At 54.6% G+C, this 23,538-nt stretch overlaps 1 protein-coding gene across 2 annotated transcripts in view; it reads left to right on the forward strand.

Annotated features, from left to right (window-relative positions):
- Nucleotides 1–16,356, forward strand: part of LOC141999998 (carboxyl-terminal PDZ ligand of neuronal nitric oxide synthase protein-like) — a 61,312-nt gene extending 44,956 nt beyond the window's left edge. Inside the window, exons 4-10 of one of the 2 annotated variants that reach the window (XM_074973983.1) lie at nt 981–1,089; nt 1,987–2,128; nt 2,611–2,756; nt 6,047–6,214; nt 8,774–8,939; nt 10,587–10,947; nt 11,554–16,356. In XM_074973983.1, coding sequence (XP_074830084.1) covers nt 981–1,089; nt 1,987–2,128; nt 2,611–2,756; nt 6,047–6,214; nt 8,774–8,939; nt 10,587–10,947; nt 11,554–12,064 — 1,603 coding nt within the window. In that variant the 3' untranslated portion in view covers nt 12,065–16,356. The remainder of the gene's footprint in view (nt 1–980; nt 1,090–1,986; nt 2,129–2,610; nt 2,757–6,046; nt 6,215–8,773; nt 8,940–10,586; nt 10,948–11,553) is intronic. The other variant, XM_074973982.1, reaches the window with a different exon arrangement.
- The last annotated feature ends 7,182 nt before the right edge of the window (nt 16,357–23,538 follow it).

Below are 23,538 nucleotides of genomic sequence, written 5' to 3' on the forward strand. Positions count from 1 at the left end.
GCCAGGGCTAACAGGGGTAGGGGAGGTAAAGGGGGACTGAAAATCCCTTGAGCTGGGAATGGGGTGGAGAGTGAATTCAGCATCCTTTGCAGAAGCATCAGAAGGAAGCTGGCTTTTGTATTGTACCATCTGCCTGTCATTAATGATAATGGGCCTATGCTACCACTTTCTGCCTTGTAAGCTAGGACAAACTAGTTATGGCTTTTGACGTGGCTCGTTGCAGAGTGTGTTTCCCAAACTGCGGTGGGTTCCTGGACTTAGGAACCTCTGCCCTGAAACTGCCCCCGCCAGGCAGGTGGTCATCTGTGGTCGTTCTTGACACTGGCTAGCCTGGATCTTTGCTCTCCGGTTGAAAGGGCGCTGGTTCCTTGTCCGCTGCGTGGCAGAGCTCACTCAGTTGACGAGGGCTGAGGCAGAAGAGGTGAACACGTGGAGGCTAATGGCTGAAGGTTAGAAGAGGAAGGGCTATTTCTGCTGCCATAGCAGAGCAAAATGCAGACTGCTCCTGTTCCCTTTGATGTGACAGGAAGGGCCCGAAACACCCCCTGTAACTTCTTAGCCCAGATGTCACTGGGCTGACTGAGTGCTAGGCACAATGTGACTTTAGATGTTAGAACACCCGGTGCGGCAGCCAGAGACTAGATTCACTGTCAGGAGCTAGGGAGATGCTTCGTCTCTAATGCTGTAGTTTTTTAGAGTTTGTACCTGCTTTAGAAACAGGTGATTTCTCTCAGACATGCAAAGTGCCATCTTACTAGCTGCTCGCTGGCCTTGCTAATTGTGGAAGGAAAGAGGAATCGCTCTTCCAGACCCGTGTGGCTGTTCTTATTTTTCCTTTGCCCCGGGATCCTTTTGACTAGCCGCTCTGTGCCTGACCCTGACTTTGGATGGTTTGATTCCCGTGTCCCGTTTGCTATACTGGAATCTAGATTTTTGCCATGCTTAGTGTCTCTGATTCACTCTGTGTCTTTTCTAACTAGAATCTTCTACGTGTCGCACGACTCGCAGGACCTAAAGATTTTCAGTTACATTGCAAGAGATGGCGCCAACAACTCCTTCAGATGCAACGTTTTCAAATCCAAAAAGAAGGTGCGGTGGGTCATTTGCAGTGACTAGCTTTTCAGAGGCGTGTATCCTTTGTAACGGTCTGGGTTATCCCGGGAGGAAACCCCCGCCCCAATCCCTGATGGGTACTTGGCAGAGCGAAGGGGCAAGTGAGTCTTGCTGAGAATTCATCCTGGATTTTACCCGGAGAACTAAGGACATATTGTAGGGTTAATTATCCCATTTATGGCAGACTACTAGGGACGCTGAACGACATCAGTAGACTCATTAACTTTGGCTTAAACATATCTCCATCCCGCCTAATGCTTCCCAATGCAGTGGCTGCAGAAGTTAAAGTTTATCCAACTCAGGCTTGCCTGCACTCCCCCAAACTCTCTCTAGCAGACAATCGTACAGTGCAGTTCTAGGAAGGACACTGCCCCAGTCCCTTCACACAGATAACTGCCCAGAGGACGCTCCAGACCTAGCAAACCAAGGAATAAAGTCTGTCAGGGAGCCAGGAGTAAAACTCCATTGTCTGGGGAGACAATGGTACAAAGGGATGTAGAATTATCTGTGCAGAGAATTGGGAGCTCCAGTCAGAGGCAGCTGCATTTCAAAACAGGAAGTGATTAGTGCTGCTGTAGTCCCCATTATCTGATGCCTCCTAAATACCGCTGCCCCAGAGCGCCTTATGGAGGTTCCTGGGACCTGCATGCTGCTAAGTGTGCCCAGAAGGCTCCCTTTTGGGCAGGGGGGAGTTTGGCTCTCCAGGCGGGCCCAGGCTCTGTTTTGGGATGTGGAGGGATGGCTCCCCATCAGCAGAGCCGTGGTGGGAAGCAGGGAATAGCAGGAGTCTCCTGGGAACGGCTGGTTTCTGCTCCGTGACATAACCTGTGGCAAAGCTCCTGCTCCAAAGGGCTCTAACCGTCTGCTCCCCAGAGCCAGGCCATGCGGGTGGTGCGGACAGTGGGCCAGGCCTTCGAGGTGTGTCACAAGCTGAGCCTGCAGCACGCACTGCAGAACGCGGACGGACAGGCGGACGGGGCCAGTGACAAGTCTGTGGAAGAGCAGCCTCTAGAAGGTAACAGCTCCCCGGGGACACCTGCAGAGCCCCCTCCTGAGGCAGCTGGCGCACTGGGTGCTCTCGGGTGGGGGACAGTCTCTGGTGATGCATCGCTGTCTTGGTGCTAACCCTGGCCGTGGGTTATGTCCGCAGCTGGGCTCACGGCCCAGAGAACATGCGTTTTACAGACTCTGCTGCTCCCGCCCCTTCAGTGCAACGACAGCAGAGTGCCTTAAAAACATGCAGAGGAGGGAAGTATCCCCCATGGGGACGCAGCCCTGAGGGGCTGAGGACTTGGCCCAGCCCAGTGCTGCACTGACCCTCCAAGGCACTTTTCCTGTCCGTTAACTTTGCTCCAACACGTGGAGATGGCTAACGAAAGCCAAACTAGTCTTTAGCTGCTCTCCCTTCTCCTGCCAGCCCGGCCCTGCCACTCAGTCTCCTTGATCTGATCTGCTCGCATTTTGGTTCCTTCATTTGTTTTACTCTCACCCTTGAAGTTCACCAGCAGGGGGGAGCCAAGATCGTGGATGTCGATGAGGCTGACGTGGACTCCGCTGGCATCGGTCTGTCTGAGAGGGGCGCTGAAGAGCTGCCCTCCCCCATGGGGGAGCTGGGCATCCTGAAATCCGGACAGAGCTGTCAGGTAATAACGGGCGGAGCTGGGGGGAATTTGATAGTGACGCCCATTTGCTGATATGACGCATTTTCTTCTGGGGGTTCGTTCCACAGCCTCGCTCGGGAGGGCAGTTCACAGCAACAGCAGTCACGGGATGCTAAACTGCCTTCGTTTCAGCATGTCCCTGGGCAGAAAGCAGCAGGACAGCCCCTTCCTTTGAAAGCTGCAGTAGAGAGGCAGGTCAGGTAGCCACCTGTCCAGGCTTCCCCAGCTCCATCCTACACGCTGCATATCTTGCCTGCAGGGCATGCACTGTCCGGCAGATCTGAGGCTCCATTAATGTCTCTAAAGCATCCTGATAGAGGACTGTTCCTGTAGGACTTGCTATACAGAATGTAATTCCCCATTGGCTCACTGCAGCTGGTCACTGGGAAGTGAAGAGGAGCAACAAACAGGGAATGCAGCAACTGCAAACAGCTGGCCTTCCAGGGTGGGTTTGCATCATTAACCTGTGGAACTTGCTGCCACAAGATATCACTAAGGCCAAGAGCTCAGCAGGTTTTTAAAAGGGGTTAGATTTTTGTGTGGCTAAAGAGAACACCCCACATTGTTAATGTTAAACAGGACCAAAACTAAGGACTATAAACCTCATTCTTTAGGCAATAAGATGTCCAACTAACTGATATAATTTAGGAAAAAGCTTCCCCTGTAAGCAGATTATTCTGCAGTTGTCCAGTCTGGTTTTCTTGCACCTTACTCTGAAGAATCAAGTACTGGTCACTGTTGGAAAAAGGATACCAGGCTGGATGGACCACATCTGATCTGCTATGGGAATTCCTGTGTCCCTTTCCTAGCCCAGTTGCTAAATAGTGGTGTCCAGAGAGGTGCTGGAGACAGCTGTGTCGCAGTGTTGAACTCACACAGTGAATATGTTGCTATTAAACTGACATAATGTAGTAATGAAAAACTGAGCCGAAGATTTGTTTCAGTGAGCATTTCCTGGCTGACTGAAATGCTCACATCACTTGCTGAGTCTGGCTGAAAGTGACTAGTGAAACAGATGAAAATGGGATGTGTGTCATTGGCTTGGAATGCAGGTATTTCCAAGGGTTTGGCTTCCAAAGGTGATCTATCTGAATGACTGATATCCAGGACTGGCCCTAGTCCAGCTGGGCACTGGAGCACCTGCAGCTGCTTGCATTGCGCCAGCCAAGGGAAGGAAATGAGTTTTAAATGCAAATTTTTAGGGCGAGTGGGACTGGTTGGCCATGGCTCCATGTACTTCCCCAAGACAGAGTGGGTTAGTGGGAGCTGCCGCAGGCTGACAAGACTGCCTTCTCTCTACAGGGAGGTCACTTTTTCTTCCCAGGTGGAATGCGATTTTGTTTTACACCCTTGACTTGCAGGTGTTCCACTAGAGAGGCGCTGTGGAAATCCTTCGTAGCCAAGAGAGGAATGGCACCGCCCCCCCGGCTCCCTGAAGGGTACATTAGAGAGCCTGATCTGAACCGCCTCCCACTAGAGAATGCGCAAACACATCGTGTAGCCCAACGCTGTCACTCCCACCCTGCCTGGAAGCTCCTGTGCCAGAGCCATGCATTGGCGTGGGCTTCCTCTTCCTAAAAGTGGAGAAGCTTCGCCAGTCTGTAGTGCCATCGCATCAACTTCCCTAGTGATTGTAGCAGGGTCCCTCCCAGGAGCACCAGCTCACTGCCACACGTGGCGTGTTGGTGGTTAGCAGCACGTGGCTCGTTCCCCTCCGTGGAGAGCATGTGCTGTTTGAGGCATCGCTGTCTGGGGGTACCGCTGCCCACTGAAGACATCCTGGAGTTTTTCACAGGAGTAATGGTGTTAACCTCAGGCCTTGCTAAATGAGGTATTCCCTCTGAGAGCTACATTCTGTCTCTTTACATTCTTCCTCCACCTTTCCTGGGCTGCGACAATCACCTCCTGCCTCACGCATTGCTGCGTCCTCGACACTCGTGGCCACTGCGTAGTCGCAGTGTGTCATCGGGGGGGACCCTCACAGCCTGTGCAGGGCTGGCTTCTTTGCTAAAGCCTTGGGAGCCATGGGGATGAAAGGTGCCGCCGAGCAACGAGGGGACGCCCTCTCTTACCTGGCTGCAAGTTGACAGCTCTGGGTCTCAATCACCAATGAACTTCTCCCCTCTAAATCTGGGTTTCCTTTCGGAGGGCACCCAACGGGCTAAACCTGACAGTATTTTGTTAGTGGTCCATTTGACTAGGGTTAAAAAGAGTGACCCTAGAGTGCTGTGTCCAGAGAACCAAGCTTTAATTGATTGCTTTGAAGAGTCAGCCACTCCGCAGTGTATAAACAAGGGCTGATTTAGGACGGTGACGCAGGAGAGCATTAACCCAGGGGGCTAGGGTTTAAGTAAGAGAGAGAGAGAGAGAGAGAGTGTAAAACTCCCGTGGGTTCTGAAACTGCCCCACACGAGAGAGGGAAATTTACCTCCACTCACCTATGAGCCAGAAAGGCAGCTCTGAAATCAGTCAGATTTACTCTCCAGTGTCATTTTAATTTCCAGTGATCTGACAGGGGTGGGGCTTGGGTCTCTGAGGTTTACTGGATGGGGAGGAAGCCTGCTTTGCTTAATTATTAATGTTGTCTGCCTGCAGTGTCTTAATACACTAACGGATCTGGCTCAAGTCCATCTGCTATCATTCACTTTAATGGAGGCAAACGTTTCTGGCTGCCAAACAGCAAAATTCCTAGTATCTGTCGGTGATTCTGGGCAGCTGGAGCATTTTGGAGACTAGCTCCCATTGGGTGTTTGCTGGGAGATTCAAGCCACTTTCTGCCACTGCTTCCCAGTAGGGGAAGGTACCAGGGGAAATAAACCCTGCATTCCTATTCTGAGCGCCACATAAACACACAGGGATATTACTCATTGCAAGTGGTGTCACTGGAAAACGTACTCCCTTTGGAGCCGGGAGAGCGGGTGCATACACACGTACAGCGCCAAACAGCAGGATCCTGTTCTTGCTTCAGCACATTGTTCAACATACTGAAGGCCTCGTCTACACTAGGGTTTTCAAGTGTCAGTAGCCAGGCACTGGTGCAAACCCCTACTATGGATAAGCAAAACCGTTTTAAGCTGCATAGTACATCAGTGCAGTGCTGCTGGGGTACGCTGCACCAGTGCAAAGAGTAGCTTTGCCTGCCTACGCTAGGGAGCGGGACCAACGACTCTAGCCAGAGCCGACCCTCCATGGTAAACAAGGCCTAAGTCTCAGCAACAGTTGCTCTGGGAACTGCTACACTCGTGTCACTAAGCCCGTTTCTTTGTGCCCAGGATGCTGAAAACTGCTCCATCTACCCCTCTGTGTCCCAGCAACTGCTGAGTGCAAGCAGCCCCTGCTCCTCTGCCTCGGCAGCCCCCCTGGCATCTCAGCACTGCCTGCAGCTCCTCCAGCATCAGCTACTGCAGCAGCAGCAGCAGACCCAGGTGGCTGTGGCACAGGTAAGGGGCTCCGCAGCCCTGTTTCGGGGGGGTGGGGGGGGGATCACACACCCACACATACTCTCTCTCTCTCGCTTAATGACCTTTGACTGGCAACCATTTCCTCTGCCTTGTTCGAGGTTCCTTTTCCTACTAGCCCAGCTGAATTAGCCCTTGGATAACTCAAGCCCTTCACTGCTCCTTGCTCTGTTCCCTGGCTGGGGCCCCTGGGAGTCTTGCACAGCAATCCGGGGTGGAACGTGGCCCTTAGCGTCACATGCCGCTAGAAGCAAAGCGGCAGGATTGCGTGATGAGGACTTGGACACAACAACGGTGCTCTGCTCTGTGAGAGCACTGGAACTCAAGCACTTTATAGACCTTCGCTTCATTGTCTCCCAAACCCTTTGCTAGAAAGGGAAGGACTATGAACGCTTTACAGGTGGGGAACTGAGGCACAGTCTCTCCTTCTCCCCCTCCAGCAAAAAAAAAAAAAATGGTCCATGTCAGAGGTGGGTCTAGAACCCAGAACTCATAATTAAGGCTACGATTTAGTCATGGAGGCCATGGCAGTCACAGACTACATGACTTCATAGAATCGTAGACTTTAAGGTCAGAAGGGACCATTACGATAGTCTAGTCTGACCTCCTGCACAACGCACGCCACAGAATCTCACCCACCCACTCCTGAAATAAACCTCTCATCTATGTCTGAGCTATTGAAGTCCTCAAATCGTGGTTTAAAGACTTCAAGGTGCAGAGAATCCTCCAGCAAGTGACCTGTGCCCCACGCTGCAGAGGAAGGCGAAAAACCCCCAGGGCCTCTGCCAATCTGCCCTGGAGGAAAATTCCTTTCCGACCCCAAATATGGTGATAGCTAAACCCTGAGCACGTGGGCAAGACTCACCAGCCAGCCAGCCACCCAGGAAAGAATTCTTTGTAGTAACTCAGACCCACCCCATCTAACGTCCCATCACTGGCCGTAGGGCATATCTACCGCTAATAGTCGAAGATCAATTAATTGCCAAAATTAGGCTTTCCCATCGTATCATCCCTTCCATAAACTTATCAAGCTTAGTCTTGAAGCCAGATATGTCTTTTGCCCCCACTTTACTGGACCTCCGTGACTTCTTCAGCTTCAGCTGGAGCCGGGGCTATGTTCTTCACACAGCCCCGCGGTGGGGGCCGCCACCGGGGCTGTGAGCCCCTGCCCTGCGGCTTGTAGTGGGGGCTGCAGCTGGAGCTGTGCACCTCTGCCGCAGCTTGTACGGTTAGTTTTAGTAAAAGTCACGGGCTCCATGAATTTTTGTTTGTTGCCCGTGACCCGTCCGTGACTTTTACCAAAAATAACCATGACAAAATCTTAGCCTTAGTCATAATTCCCAACTAGCTGCTGTACCAGACGGCTGCTCTTTTTTTAAACCTATTGTTGTTTTGTTAATCCAGCCAGTGCTTGATGGGCACGGACCACCTTCCAGCACCTACTCACCTAAACCAACAAGGTGGGGACTAGGCTCCACTGGAGCGGCTCTGACATGGCCCATCGGGGGAGGGGATAGTTTTAGCTCAGAGGGAAGAGTCCCAGCTCCTACCTTTGCATCGCTATTCCACAGCACGTTCCCCTACGTATGCCGGGCAGACAGTCAGCCCCACAGCAGCCGTCGCATCGCAACCGTCTCAGCCACGCGGCCTGACACCACAGCCCCCAGGCGGGGGTCAATGAGTTTGCCTGGTTTCGGCTGCTGACAGAGAAAGACAGGGCCAGAGCAGCCTCGTCTGCCCTGGGTGTGCAAATATGCATCTCACTGTTAGCTTCGGGGGGTGGATATGTACATGGAAGGGACAAGGTATTGCAGGGGGGCTGACTACAGCCTGCAGAAGCTGCCTCTGTGGGGCCGAACTGTCCCGGAGCCTCTGGAATTCCCAGGCCCTCAGACACATTTCATTGTGGATTTCCTTCCTTTTGTAGGGGGAAGGGAGATAAAGGAGGGCTTCCCTGCAGGGGAGCAGCCAGTTCCTGTGGAAGCAACTCCTGCGATGTGCTACGTTCCTGCAGCACAAAGGGCTTTGCAACCTCCATGCATGCTGCCCCACTGACATGCAGCCGCCTGTGGGGTGGGCCCTAGTTCACTGCACAGCCGGAGTGAAGGGGCCGTTTTGGACAAGAGCACGCCCCCGCTTCCAAAGAATCTGCCCTGGGATATTGAGGGGTCACACAGGGCAGACAGGGCCCTGGTTTTTAAGGTGGCAGCGACCTATGCTGCATGAAGTGCACAGTGGGAGTATCTGCTCTGAAGGCAGAGCTCACCCAGCTGGGACCAGACCCTGGGCTGTCAGAAAGAGAGGGGGAGACCTGAGGAGAAAGAACAGACTCAAGTTTGTCAAAAAAAAGATCCTAGCCAAATTACAGAAATTTTCCCACGCTGCAGACTCGGCCTGGGGTTGGGGGAGAGATTCACACAGAAGGGAGCCAGGGTGCAGGTCTGGGTTGCTGCCGTGCACCCCTGGAGCTGCGGGCAGCGTAGCTGCGGCCTGGCCATTCCCCAGGAGAAGGTGACGTATCGGCGTCTCCTGACCCTGCAGGTGCAGCTGCTGAAAGACCAGCTGGCTGCCGAAACAGCCGCCCGCATCGAGGCTCAGGCCCGGGTGCGCCAGCTGCTGCTGACCAACCGCGACCTGCTGCAGCACGTCTCCCTGCTGGTGAAGCAGCTGAAGGAGCTGGAGATCAAGGTGCAGCACAGACAGCCAGGTAGGAGGGCGTGGGGGGTGTGGTGCTTAAAGAGCCTCCCGACAGTGGTGGGGCTGAGAGGCCGGGACATCTCTCCAGCCCACAGCCAGGGGGAGCTGCTGAGAACAACCCAACTCGACTCCTACAGGCAGATGCTGAGAGCGAAGGAGAGGACAGTGCTCTCGTTAGGGGCACCCCAGGGCATGGGGACTCTGGCCACAGAGCCCTCCCCAGCCCACAAGCTCATCCAGCCCAGAGCCCCAGCGTTCCCCTGAGTCAGCCCAGGAAGCAAACACTGCTGGGACCGAGCTGGCTCCAGCCATGAATTTCTCTAATCCAGCACCCTCCCCGCCACGCTGGTTTTGCCCTGCCCCAGCATGGGCTGCAGCACGGCATAGCACCGAATCAGGGCAGAGGGCTCTTTGCCGGCTCCCTGCCAGGGCCCAGTTCTGCCCGGGAGCCTAAGCAGTGACGGCGCTGGTGACACTTTGGCCTGGATGAGAATTTCCTGCTTGTTGGTGGGGAAATGTCTGCTCCCATTTCCAGCCCGTGTATGGGGCTGCAGCTCTTGGGGGGGGACTGGACCCTGCTGCAGGCAGCCTCCGGTAACCCCCCTCCTTCTCTGCCAGGCCAGCCCCTGCCTTTGCACGGTTTATGGAATACACCTGTCCTAGGTAGGGTGGCAGGCTGCTATGGAGAATCCCCACCTCCACCCCTCGTGAGCATCTGGTGCTGAGCAAGGCAGGGAGGCCGCTCCGAGTTCCAGCCAGCCTTTGTGCTCTCAGCCGGGGTGCAGGCAGGGGGGTGTTAACATGGGAGATGAAAGGTGCCCCCCTGCACTGCAATATGGGTACACTAATCCCTGAGGAGCCCGCTGGAGGGGGGAAGTTCTGACCCCGTTTCATAGATGGGGAATGGAGGGAGTCTGGTCAGACCTCAGGATGGGAACCAAACGCCAGACCTCAGCCTCTCCACCCTGGGCCTAGCCCCACGGTCGTTCCAAGGCCAATTCCACTGCTTCACACTGCAGCTCCTCCGGCCTGAGACGACCATGGGCCTTCAGTGCTTGTGAGCGGCACTGGGTTGGCAGTTCCGGAGACTGCTGGCCTCTGTCCAGAGAGCAGAGCGAGCTCCCATCTGCCCTGCCTGTGTACACCATCCCGACCCCGAGGGCAGGGCAGCTCAGCCTGCACATCCTCCAGCCAGGGGCCATGCAGCCCCTGCGGCTGGCAGCTGGTTGTGGGTTTGTTATTTTATGCTGCAGACAGATGGCTGCTGCAAACTGAGACCCAACGCAGCTCATAGAGCCTCTGACCAGCCCCAGAGGGGCTAATGGCAGAGAGCATGGTGGGGGACACGCGCAAAGCCAACTCTGGCCCCAGGCAGCCATCCTCTTTCTCCCTCTCCCCATGCAGGAGGAGGGGAGCGGGCCTGGCTAGCTGGGGCTGGAGCCTGTGCTGGCTTTGGACCAGGGCTGCTCTCATCTCCCTGTGCCAGCAGAGGTCCATGCCTTCACTGATAGGGGCCAAGGCCGCCAAGCCCCCTATCTCCCCGCCCCACCTTTGCTGGGCCTGACCAGGCCCTGAGGGGAGCGGCTGGGCCTCAGGGAAGCGTCACGGCTGGGGGCTGGTAGCACTTTACCCAGGCTGCTTCTCTTTGCCTTGGCAGTTGACAGATCCTTGCAGAACCTGTCCCTGGCTCAGTCCCTGTCTCTGAACCTGAAGAACCATTACAGCCTGGAACTCAACCTGCCCTCCACCTCCACCCCAGCCAGTGTCCTGGGCAGCCCGCTGGCCCCTGGCTCGCTGGCTCTGCTGGGCACCAGCGCCTCCTACCTCAACCTCCTGAGCCTGGAGAAAGGTGGCAGGGGCCCTACTGCCACGGACGGGGACGAGCGCCTGGTGGTGCTGGAGGGGCAGGATGGTCTTCACCGGCGGGTGGAGGGCTCCGAGGTCAGTGACCAGGCTCTGCTCAATGGTGGCGGCAGGCAGAAGGCAGGCGACCCGAGCAGCAGAGCAGAGGACGAGAGGTAGGTCGGTCTCCCTGTTCCCCCCAGCTGGTTAACAGCCACCCACACTTAGTCCGAGGCAGCGGGAGGAGCAGGGACCCTCCCCCACTTGCTGGCTGCTCCGTTCAGCGCGGAGTCTGGGCCAGTGGCCTTGGCAAGCCCGGGGGCTGGGCCAGGCCACGCTCCCTGGTAGCCCGCAATGGAGAAAACCGGGCGAGTCTTGCCCAGGGGCCAGGCAGCTGTGACCACCCCCAAGCACTGGGGGCTGTGGAGCACAACTTAACCCAAAAAGGAACAGGAAGAGGACAGGGCGAGCGCATTCCTGGCTCCTTCACACCGGCCCCTGCGGGCACGGCTGGAGCTTCCCTGTCTCTGCACAGAGCTGGGGACAGCGGGGGTGGGGCTCAGTCCCCAGCCTGCTTCCCCCTCACACTGCCCCCACGGCCCCAGGAGCGACCAGGGGGCTGGGCGGGAGGTGCTGCAGGTCCCCCCTGCCCCTCTCCCCCCGATGTAGCTACCGCAGGGTTGCGAGAAGGCAGCTGGCCTCTGAGATCTCTTGCAGCTGAGCCCAGAGCCTCAGCAGAGACGTGCTTAGACATGGACATCTCTTTGCTCTGTGCTCTCAAGGTTGCAGCAGCCCATCCCCAAGCTCAACCCGCCCCCAGCCATCCTGCGGAAGAGGTCGAGCAAGACCTCCCCGAGCCTGGAGGTGGAACCCAAGCCTGAGAACGCTGCTCCCACGACGCTGCCCAGCCCCAACACATCCAGTCTCACCAACGTCACCACCTGCTCGCTCGCCAGCTCGGAGTTCGAGTCGGACGTCAGGACTCCTGCCCCCGGCACAGAGCTATTCCCCAACCAGGGGGCCCGGCCAGCATGGGGCAAGGACAGGACTGGCGAGAACGGCCATGCTTCCCCCATGTCTGGCACCTGCCATACTTCAGAAGAGGCCCCTGCACCTGGAGACATGGCTAGCAAGAACCCAGTGAGAGACCCGGCAGGCATGGCCTGCCCCATGGACAGCACCTTGCCGTTCTCCGCGGGCACCGAAACATGCTTACACATCAGCTTCTCGGAGGATGAGCTGCTGGAGAATGAGGTGGATGAGGTCATGGGGCTCAGCAGGGTCCCTGCTTAGCCTCCCCGTTAACTGGCAGGTGCCATCACTACCTGATGTTAGAATTTAGATTGGCATAGACCTCGGGGTAACTAGAGTTCTTAGTACTTAGCCCAGGAAGCAGGTTGCTTCCCCTGGCTTCTCTGCAACACGTAGCAGCTAGGCTGGCTTTGTAGCGCCCTCTCCAACAGGCTGCTGGGTGCTACAGGACGAGGCCGGGTTAGTCCAAGCCCCCTGGAGCCCCCCAAGTGGTCACAGGCCGTGGGCTGCAGACATTGGCTTGGAGAGCAATGCTACAACCATCCTCCAAGCCCCCTGATGGCCGAGGGCCGCTCCTCGTCCAGCCGGCCTGCCACGGGCACAGTCCAGTGACGCACACGCAGCAGAGTGCCTCTCTGAAATGCTGCCCCGCTGCTCTAGAAGGGCGCTGCTCCTTCACTGCCATGACTCTCCCTGCCCCAGTCATGGTCGGCTGCTGTGTCTGCCAGACAGCGCCATCCTCCGCCCACGGAGTGCCACGCCCCAACCTGCCATTCCCACTGCTCTCCGGCTGGGATGCCCCAGGGCTGCTGCCCCACTGAACTGGCTGTGGGGCCAGGGCAGCTGATGCTTGTTTACCCTGGCCAGAGGAGGCCAGTCTGTGTTTGCTCCCTTGCTGCTAAGCCCAGCTGGGGCCCAGGTTTAGCCTCCCCCGCTTCACCAGCACTGGTGTCTGACTTGTGACAAGCAGCGTTCCCCCAAACTGTGCGATAGGAGTCTCTCGGCTGGGGGGTATTAGATACTGCCTAGCGAGCCCCAAACAAAACAGGGGCCCAGAGGAGAGGGGCACAAGTGCAAATCCTCAGATGCTCCACTCCTGACCACTTGGGAATTGAATCAGCTTTAATATGTATTAGCTGCTTGAACAGGAAACTCTGCAGCGATAGGGCTGGGAGCAGGCAGAGCAGGATGGGGTGCTGGTAGGCTCTTTGAAATGCCCGAGGCAGCCCCAGCTGCGAAGGGGGAAAGTAGGCTGGAGAATACCCTTGGAAGCGGTCCGTGCAGCACTATGACCCTGGGTTGATTGACAATCCAAGTCCACCGGTCTCCCCAAAGCAATCTGCATCTGACGGGGACAGACAGGTCCAGGATGTGGACCTGTTACGCTGGTTCTAGGGGTCTGTTCCCTTCTCATACTGATCCCCATTGGCTAACGGGACAGGAAGAACAGCCGCTGTTTGATAGGGGCATAAATAGCTGGGTACAGACTAATCCAGCCACTGTTACCAAGGCCTGAGAGTTCACTGTATCCCCCCTAGTAGGGATTGGGACCATCCCTTATAGAGGTCACTGCACTGGCTTCCAGACCCAAGCCATCTAAGGGTTTGATTGGGAGGGTTGCTGATGCTAAAAATCCATTGCTAGCCACTTCCCCCACCCCCAGGCCCTCCTGGGAATGGAGGGGCAGGAGGCACCTGGTTTCATTTGTAGTATGGCCACCAGACCCTCCCAGCCTTGCAGCCCAGCTTGTATGCATGTGACGGGGGCTGTGCATCCTACTGGGGACAGGAGAGGGGCTTCTTCCTGCGCCCTGGGGAGTCTGCTCTGAGCACCTCACCCTGCAGCATTGGCTTCCAGCGTCCCTGCTGCACACTGTGGAAGCGACTCCTACTCATCGAGCTCGGCCGTGTTCCTGCTGGCTGCTGCATGGGAGGAACTCAGTGCTCTCCTCTGAGTGCCCATGCCAGGGTAGCTCGGAAGGGGGGGCCGCTCGCCCAGGAAGGTCAATGGTGGCTCGTTCCACTCCCCAGCCACAGGCGTGTAGGAGCTGTGCTCTGACGTGCAAACAGCTATTTCGTTGCACGTTCTGACCATGGGGGGAGGGATTGGTCCGAGGTTTGGGCGGTTTGCCAGGTTATGGATCAGTTTTTAGGAGTAATGAAATGTGCGGGGCGGGGGTTGGGGGCTGCCCGTAATGTTCATGCTGTGAACTCTGGGGGAGCTTTGCTGCAAACGGGTAACCTAGGCCCAGGGCCGTGTGTTAGGTGCAGTTTAGACAAGGTGGGGTTAAGCAGATATACCCCCGCCCCCGACTGCGTGGTGAAAGCTTCTGCAGGTTGGAGTAAGGGAAGCGAGCAGGCGGATGGGCCGTGCAGCGTGGGGTGAAATGCAGCTCTGGGCAGAGGAGAAAGAGCAAGGCTTCGCTACCACTTCACGCTCCCAAGGGCTAGGCACCACAGGGGCCCTCCTTTGGGCTGGAGGGAGACTCGTGTGGTGCCAGCCTTGTGCGGTCTGTGCCCAGGGTGACGCTGCCCTGGCTGAGGACGTGCGGGTGGATGGCGAATGTGTTGAACCTTGGGCTGGAGGGTGGTGTGCGGGAGATCAGCAGAGGGGAGGACTAAGATGGGCGGCTGTTGAGTTAGATCCAAGGGATGGATCGGCCCGCACAGCTCTGGTGATGTGTGGACTCTGCTGCCTGTCACCAAAGACCAGGCCAGCTCCAGCTGGGATGTATTTCAGTCTGCTAGGAAACACACAGACCTTGTGGTGGGACAACAGAGGGGTAGGCGGTTTGTTACTGGACTTGGAAGGAGATAAATGCTGTGTTCTGCTCTCCCGGCGCCGTGGGATTTCCATGCAGCGCCCTGTTGCCGGACAAGCAGACGGGAGCCGGTGCTGTAATTACAGATTAGTTTTCCACTGGTGGGTGTGCCTGGTGTGTTTGTTTTAAATACCAGGGCCCTGAAAGCCCCTCGTTCCTCGCTGGGGGCTCTGTGCTGGGCACCGGGGATCTGCCCGCTGGGACTCCGGCCCCGAGAAGCAAGGACGGGGCCCCCCCATCCCCATGTAAACCCGCAGCGTCACTGGGGTCGTGTCCACACGAGGAGTGCTACCCCAGCAGAGCGGCACTTTATCGCCGTGTACCAACCCCCGCCTCCCACCCCACGCCCCAGGTGACACACGTCAGCCCGGTACAAACTCAGCTGTGCCAGCTTGTGGGGTCTACCGTAGGAACGGCGTGGCCAGAGCGGCCGTGGGGTTGGGTCACCTCTCGTCCCGCCCCTCCCCCCAGCCCAGCAGAGCTGTGGCAGCCGAAGGCTGTAGCGTAAACCTGGCCTTGAATGGCGTAGGCCGGAGTCGCACTTGGGCCACGTCCAGTGCAGACGCTGCAGGGAGCGTGGTCCCTCGCCTCTAGCGCGTTACAGCCTCATGGTGCTATGCCGGTAAAGGGCAGGCCTGGTGTGTCACCTCGTGGTGGCAATTGGCATTACACTCGGCAAAGCACGCACACAGAAGACCCCGGGCCCTCCCTGGCTCAGGGTGGCCGGAGGCTGCAAGCTACATCATGGGTCCTCAGAGCATGGTTCAGCAGGGACGGGGGTAGCGTAGATGGGGCTGGTGGCAGCATGCAGTGGGCTGAACGGCTGGGGAGCAAGCTGCTCTCCCTCTCCCTGACACCAAGGGACCCACAAAGAGCCCCGGGGGGGCGGCGGAGGGGGTGAAAGCGGATGATTTTGGAAACAAATCCTGCAGGTTAAAGCCAGCCCACTTTCTACCCTATCAGTCTCCCCCGACTCCACCCTGGTTCCTGCTCATGGCTTGAGCTTGCCACAGAGCTGCTGCTCCTGGCTAGGCCTGTGCCCTGCTTCGAGCAGGGGTCGTGCAGGCTCTCTCGAGTGACAGGCCTACATTTTTGTTATTGTTACCTCGGTGACCTACCTTTGGTGAGGGCTGCAGGCCCAGCAGAGACGGCTGGGTAGCCCGAGCATGCGTGCACAGCCCACGGCGCAGGCAAAGAGGTCAATACGGGGCAGGATGTGCAGCGAGGTGACCCTGCCTACGCCCAGGGAAGTGCAAGTCCAAAAACGACGGGCCAGCCAGGTCCACAACTGTCCCACTCTCAGCACTACACCCTTGCTCTCCGCCCAGCAGAGAGGGGTCTACAGCAGCCTGCCAGTCCCTCCGAGTGAGCACAGCTCTGTCCTGCAGCATGGACTGATCCCAGGCCGGCGTCAGCTGGAGTGAAATACCCGGTCTACTTCAGCAGGCTCCACCTTGGCTCTGAATTCATGCAAAGTCCACTCAATGGGCAACGCCTGGGTGTGGTGCATTAGACAACGCCCAGAGAACTGCTGTGGCCCATTGGTAGTCCCAGGCGAGGGAATCACATGCCCGTGCGCAGGCCTCATTTTGACATGTCCGTAGTTTGTGGTGAGCCAGGGTAGGAGGTTCTGAAGTCCTAAGGGGCACAAGTGCACCGAATGCTTACGTGCTGTTGACAACCTGCCTCCCCTGCTGAATGTGACTCCAGCCCCCTTCCATAAAGGGCCGGTGGCCCCTGGCTCCAACCCTTCCAAGAGCCGTTTTCGGTTTATTGGCAATAAAAATGACGTGGAACTTTGTCAGATTCACTTTGGCTCCTGTCTCGTACGCAGTCATTGACAAACGGTTTCCGCAACTGGAACAGCCAGCCCCGGTCCTCCCAGGCTGCCTGCTGATCTGCTCCCAAATGCAGAACATCCCGTGAGATCTGGGCACAAAAAGCTTGTCGCCCTGGTACTTTCCCTCCTTAGCAGTGGCGCATAATCAGGGCAAGCGTTCCCGGGCTACCTTGCTGGGGTAATTTCCTCCTGCGATTAGCCTGAGGGGGAGGGACTTCATGCCGCTGTCTGTTCCCCACATTCTTATGCTCCCCCTTCCAAACACCAGCATGATTCAGAGCGAGTCCCTGCAGCAGGGAGGGGGCAGTTTGCTAACTGCCTTAAATGGTCCCAACTCCACCGCAATCCCACCCAGTCTGTCTCTTAAACAGAGAGTGGGTTTTCCTACACACCACCACTAGGGGTCAGCCAAACTTCATTTTCCTCCACTCCCTCTCCCCAGAGACGCTGACAGGCTGTGTGTGGCCATGGGCTGTAGTCACACAAGCAAAGCCGCTGGGGTGCGCACCGGGGCCAGCTCCCTGCAGAGACCTGCTGCATGTGCCACGGGGCCTCCTCCCCAGAGCTAAGGCACCAGCCTAGCAATAAACAGTGGGGGCCACCAACCAACCCAGGGCAGACCAGGCCTAGGAACGAATGCACTTAGGCTCTTCCGGCCCCCGCAACCCTAACCCCGCGAGGGCTGCTGCTTTAGGGAGCCCTTGAGGTTACTGCTCTCTAGGCCACTGCAGTACGGGGTACGAGCTGGTTCTCCAGCACGTCTCCCCATCAGAGATGCTGCCCGCAAGGCCTGGGCCCTGGAGCATGAGCCTGTCCGGAGAACAGTCGGGCTGCACACAGCACGGGGAAGCCTGCTGGAACCCTTGACCAAGTGGCCCGCTCAGTGAAGGGACGAGGCCGCGCCCCCTTCCCGGAGGTCTCAGACTAGGGCTGGAGCCCGCGGCGGTGCAGGGGGGAGCTGGCTGGGCCGTACCTGCGCTGCTGGAGGAGCTGGCTCTGGGCAAGCGAGGGGGGCAGGCTGGAGAACAGAGAATAGCAACGACCCTGTGTTAAACAAAGGACGTTCTCAGACTGCACCCAGCACCGGGCTGGCCCAGGACAGCATCACCACCTCACCCCTCCTTGGATATCACTGTCTGGACGAGTTGCCCAGGCCTGCCGCCCAGCACCGGCGCTTTGCCTGCTACCCAAGGGACAGGGCAGGAGCAAAAGGGGCTTGGGAGTTTGCTCAGCCTGAACAGCAGCAGCCACTCTCCCAGCTGGACCCTGAGTTCCACGGAGCAGGGCCCTGCCTTGTAGGTTTGGCAAGTGCAGGCTGCCTCCTTCTAGATCTTCACACTGTGCCCATCACCATGGGCTCTGGGTGCCTCAATCTCTCCTGCCCCAGCTGGTGCTTCCAAGGGGAGCCACATTCCCCACAGCCAGTTCCAAAGCCCCGCCCGAGGCTAGAAACCAGCCACAAAAGACGACAGGTTACAGGGCGGGACAGAGCCAGCAGCAGGGACGGCCATCGGCCCCCTGGGCCGGGGGGCAGCCAGCCAGGGAGACAGATGGAGGCCACAGAGCTGGCAGCAAGCAAAGAGGCCCACAGCATCCCAGTGCTGCCCATAGAGGCCAAGCACGCTCGGCAGGGATGCTCGAGGGACCCGGCAGGGGGCTGGGTGCACACAGCGCAACTGCTCTCTAGGGTGTCATCGTGCTAGCTAAGTGATGGATTACGTCCAAGAGTTTCCTTAACCACACATGGTCCTTACAAGCCCTGCACCTCCATGGACAACCCAGACGCGCTGGCCAGTCAGCGCAGGGTGTGTGTGTGGGGGTGCCCCCTTTGTCTGACGGGTGTCTGGACAGCATCTCTGTCCCCACCATCTCTACCAGCTGCTGCGCTAGTCCCAGATTGCAGGAGTTCAGCGTGCCCCTAATCGCACACTGGCCTGGGGTCCGACAGGTCCAGATGATGCCCAAACCTCAAGGCATCTCTGCTACCACCTGTCACCCCCACGCAGCCCACTGGTACAGTTACAGCTCTTGCAACCAGCCTGTCGATTTTAGGTCGCGGCTTTGCCCCCTGGTGCTCACTCATTCGAATTGCAGCTGGGAAAGTTTGGGCTGCTCTGGCTCATGAGATCCTTGGCCGAATGTGGGGGGGGGATGCACGTTAGGGGGCTGGAGCGCTGAGGAGCCGGGGCTGGGGGGGGAGTTAGGCCACAGCTGGCACCACATCAAACAAGCCTACCTGGACCAATGGTCCCAGCAACGAGTATGGTGGCTTTGGGCATGGGGGTTTGCTCACCGCAGGGGAGGGTCTGTCCGCAGAATCCCCACCTGAGAGGTGGAGTGGAGGCATGGTTTGGGGCTGAGCAGGGTGCTTGGGGGGGTCCACAAAAATTTTTAAATCAAGATGGGGGTCCTCGGTTTCCTAAAGTTTGAGAATCGCTGCCCTAAAGCATAAAAAAATGCAACTGCCCTGCCTTTAATTGGTCACCTGTTTTCCCAGTTACAGCATCAGCCTAGGTCAGGCATTAGTTAAAGCACTTTGCACCATTTGGCTGCTCAGTGGCCAATGGAAAATGGTCCCTGCCCAGTTCATAAGAACGGCCATAGGGTCAGACCAATGGTCCATCTCGCCAAGCATCCTGTCTCTGACAACGGCCGGTTTCAGAGGGAATGAACAGAACAGGGCAATTTCAAGTGATCCATCCCTGTCATCCACTCCTAGGTTCTGGCAGGTGGAGTTTTAAGGACCCTCGGAGCATGGGGTTGCATCTCTGACCATCTAGGCTAATAGCCATTGATGGAGCTGTCCTCCAGGAACTTATCTAGTTCTCTTTTGAACCCTGTTATACTTTTGGTCTTCACAACAGTCCCTGGCAGCGAGTTCCACAGGTGGACTGTGCGTTGTGGGAAGTACTGCCTTTTGTTTGTTTTAAACCTGCTGTCTGTTAATTTCATTGGGTGACCCCTAGTTTTTGTGACATGTGCAGGGGTAAATAACACTTCCCTGTTCACTTTCCCCACACCGTCCAGAGCTTTATAGACCTCTCATCTCCCCCACACCAAACAGTTCCCGGCTTTTAAACTTGTCCTCATAAGGAAGCTGTTCCCTACCCCTGATCATTTTCATTGCCCTTTTCTGCACCTTTTCCAATTCTAATGTTGTTGGGGTTTTTTTTGGGGGGGGGGGGGAGGCGGGGGGGGGGAAAGAGATGGGGGTTGAGATGGAGAGGCCAGAACTGCAGTATTCAAGGTGTGGGCATACCATGGATTTACATAGTGGCATTATGATATTTTCTATTTTCTCATCTATCCCTTTTCTTATGGTTCCCTATATTCTGTTAGTGTTCAGTGGCCAAAAAAAAAAAAAAAAAAAAAAAAAGTGGAGTGGATATTTCCAGGGAACTATCCACAATGACTCCAAGATCTTTCTTTACTGGTAACAGCTAATTTAGACCCCGTCATTTTATATGTACAGTTAGGATTACGTTTCCAGTATGCATTACTTCGCATTTATCAACACCATTGAATTTCATCTGCCATTTTGTCGCCCAGTCACCCTTTGTAACTCTTCACAGTCATCTTTGGACTTAGCTATCTTGAATAATTTAGTATATTCTGCAAACTTTGCCACCTCGCTGTTCACCTTTTCCAGATCATGTATGAGTATGTTGAACAACACTGGTTCCAGTACAGACCTCTGGGAGACCCACACTATTTACCTTTCTCCACTGTTAAAACTCACCATTTATTCCTACCCTTTGTTTCCAGTCTTAACCAGTTACTGATGCGTGAGAGGACCTTCCCTCTTATCCCATGACAGCTTACTTTGCTTAAGAGCCTTTGGTGAGGGACCTTGTCAAAGGCTTTCTGAAAGTCCAAGTACACTAAATCCACTGAACCACCCTTGTCCACAGGCTTGTTGGCTCCCTCAAAGAATTCTAATAGATTGGTGAGGCATGATTTCCCTTTACAAAAGCAGTGTTGACTCTTCCCCAGCACATCATGTTTATTATCTATGTGTCTGATCATTTTGTCCTTTACTGTAGTTTCAACTAATTTGCCTGGTACTGAAGTTAGACTTACCAGCCTCTAATTGCCAGATCACCTCTGAAGTCTTTTTTAAAAATTGGCATTACATTAGCTATCCTCCAGTCACCTGGTCCAGACGCTGATGTAAGCTCTAGGGTACATTTACCACAGTTAATAGTTCTGCAGTTTCATATCTGAATTCCTTCACAACTCTTGGGTAAATATCATCTGGTCCTGCTAACTACGGTTTAATTTATCAATTTGCACCAAAATCTCTTCTATTGACACCTCAATCTAGGGCAGTTCCTCAGATTGGCTCAGGTATGGGGATCTCCCCCACATCCTCTGCAGTGAAGACTAATGCAAAGAATACATTTAGCTTCTCTGCAACAACTTGGTCTTCTTTGAGTGCGCCCGCTGACTGTTTCTTTTTTTTTTTTTTTGCTGTTTGTTTTTGTGTCTTTAGCTAGGTCCTCTTCAAATTCTTTCTTGGCCTGCCTCTTAGACTTGACTTACCAGAGTTTATGCTCCTTTCTTCACCAGGATTTGACTTGGAATTTCTAAAGGATGCCTTTTTGCCTCTAACTGCCTCTCTTATTCTGCTATGGTGGCCTTTTTTTTTTTTTTTTGGTTCTCTTACTGTTTTTTTTTTAAATTTAGGGGTTTACATTTACTATGAGCCTCTATTATGGGGTTTTTAAATAAATATTCTCCATGCAGTTTGCAGGCATTTCAACCCTGTGGCTGTTCCTTTTAGTTTCTATTTTTGTGTAGTTCCTCTTTTTTAAATTAAATGCTATTGTGGTGGGTTTCTTTGGCATTTTCCCCCCTACAAGGATATTATATTTGATTACATTATGACGGCTATTACCAAGAAGTTCTGCTATATTTCAACTCTTGGACCAGATCCTGTGCTCCACTTAGAACTAAATCAGGAATTGCTTCTCCCTATGTGGGTTCCAGGACAAGCTGCTCCAAGAAGCAGTCATTTATGGTGTCTAGAAATTTTCTCTCTGCATCACAGCCTGAGGTGATATACACACAGTCAACATGAGGATAGCTGAAATTCCCCATTTTTGTAGTGTTTTCTGCCTTTGTAGCCTCTCTACTCTCCCTGCACATTTCACAATCACCATTCTGGTCAGGTGGTTGGTAGTATATTCCTACTGCTACACTCATTGTTCAAGCATGGAATTTCTATCCAGAGAGACATTCCTAGCTATCTAGGGGGCAGTTTAATTCATTTAAGATTTTACTGTATTTGACGCGATGCTTTTTTTCACATATAGCACCACCCCCTCCCCCCACCAGCACAACCAACCCTGTCATTCCTATGTATTTTGTACCTGGTATTACTGTGTCCCATAGATTATCCTCACTCCACCAAGTTTCTGTGATACCTGTTCTATCAATATCCTCCTCTAATGCAGCTACCCGGCTACATGAGGCTGGGAAACTGAATTCTAGAGCTTGTCTTCTCCAGTGGTGGGCCGGGCTCACTGGCAGTGCAGTGTGGTGAAGCTGGCCCTTCTACCACCTACGCAGAGACCAGGGACCCCAGACCCCTGGAATAGCAGGTCAGCGCTTTCTCCACCAGTACAGTCACAGAGAAACATTTGCAAATGCTTTAAAATCTATTCCGTGGTCCATACTTTACAGACTAAGCCATGCCAACATGACTCCGTTCTCATGCAGAGCCTTCGGGGGGCCTTTTCAGTGATTAACAACGTCCGACTATTATTATAATTACAGTGTATCAGGATGGAAGCTCTCGGATGAGATGGACTATTTGTCTGACCCAACAGAGTGGCAGGCGAGAGGCTGGACTAGATGGGCTGTTGGTCTAGTCCAGTCAACATCTCGCTCATTCATATTCTGGGAATTCTTGAGTTATTCTTTAATCACACTGCACCTAAAGGAAAACCCTATGGAATTTAATAGGGATTAAACCGACGAGGTTCTATGGCAGTCACCCTGAAAATGTATTTATGTTAATTGGTTATCTCGATATAGGGTGACCACATAGCAAGCGTAACAAGTTGGGATGGGGTTGGGGGGAATAGGTGGCTACATAATACAAAGCCCCAAATATCGGGACTGTCCCTATAAAGTCAGGACATCTGGTCACCCTATCTCGATACTTTTTCGATAGGATTTCCATAACATGCTGTATAGCTCCATAGTAGGGACACGGTTCTCTGTTATTCAAGCATCCTATGGAAAAAGTGTATTGTTTTCTATTGTCCTTATGGAGAAGACCTACAAAATATAAGTTCCAGAAGACACTTGGCTGTAGGGGATACGTTGCAGAAATGAACTCTTTGGGGGGAGGGAGGGGAGGAAGAGACACTATTACTATTTAACATTTTTATTACACTTCCTTCAGAGGAAGAAACTTTCCCCCCCTCTTTGCTGTCTGGTAAGCTGCTAGCAATCATCAGGCAGACAGGTGGTAAAGATTCAGACCCATCAAACAATGCCATTTAGTTTGTAACCTGTGACTAAATCTGGTGTTAGCTTTAATTTCAGTCTGCTTCAGGGCTCGCTTGTTAATCTCTATGCAAAGCAGATGAAATGAATATGCAGCATTTTGGATGTAATTGTGCAGCTTCAATTCAGCTCTATAATTTTCCAAACAGGATCTTGCAATCAAGCTTCTATTCATTAGTGTATAAACAATTTAGTTTCTCAGCTCTCCAGTATGCCAATCATTTCAGTGGAGTGAGCATCTCTGACAAAAAGGGAGGAAAGTTTCCTTTGTGTAATAGAGGTAAAAGTTGCTGGGTAACTTTAGCCCACTTCACACAAGAGAGAGATTCTGGCTGTTTTTAAAGAATCCCTTTGTTTTCCTGTGTCTGGCAAACTGGTTCTGAAGGACTGAGTGGCATTTTCCCCCTAAGTGAGAGCCCTCCAAATCTGGCCAGTAACGAGCCCTTTCATGACTAGACACAAAACCAAGGTCCTGACCACATGTGACCATTAAAGAGCCTCTGATAGCTTTTGCAAATGGGGTCCGGAACCCCGAGAACAATTTTCCCTTGGATCATG

The sequence above is a fragment of the Natator depressus genome, chromosome 16 (assembly GCF_965152275.1).
Source record: "Natator depressus isolate rNatDep1 chromosome 16, rNatDep2.hap1, whole genome shotgun sequence".
Classification (NCBI taxonomy): domain Eukaryota; kingdom Metazoa; phylum Chordata; order Testudines; family Cheloniidae; genus Natator; species Natator depressus.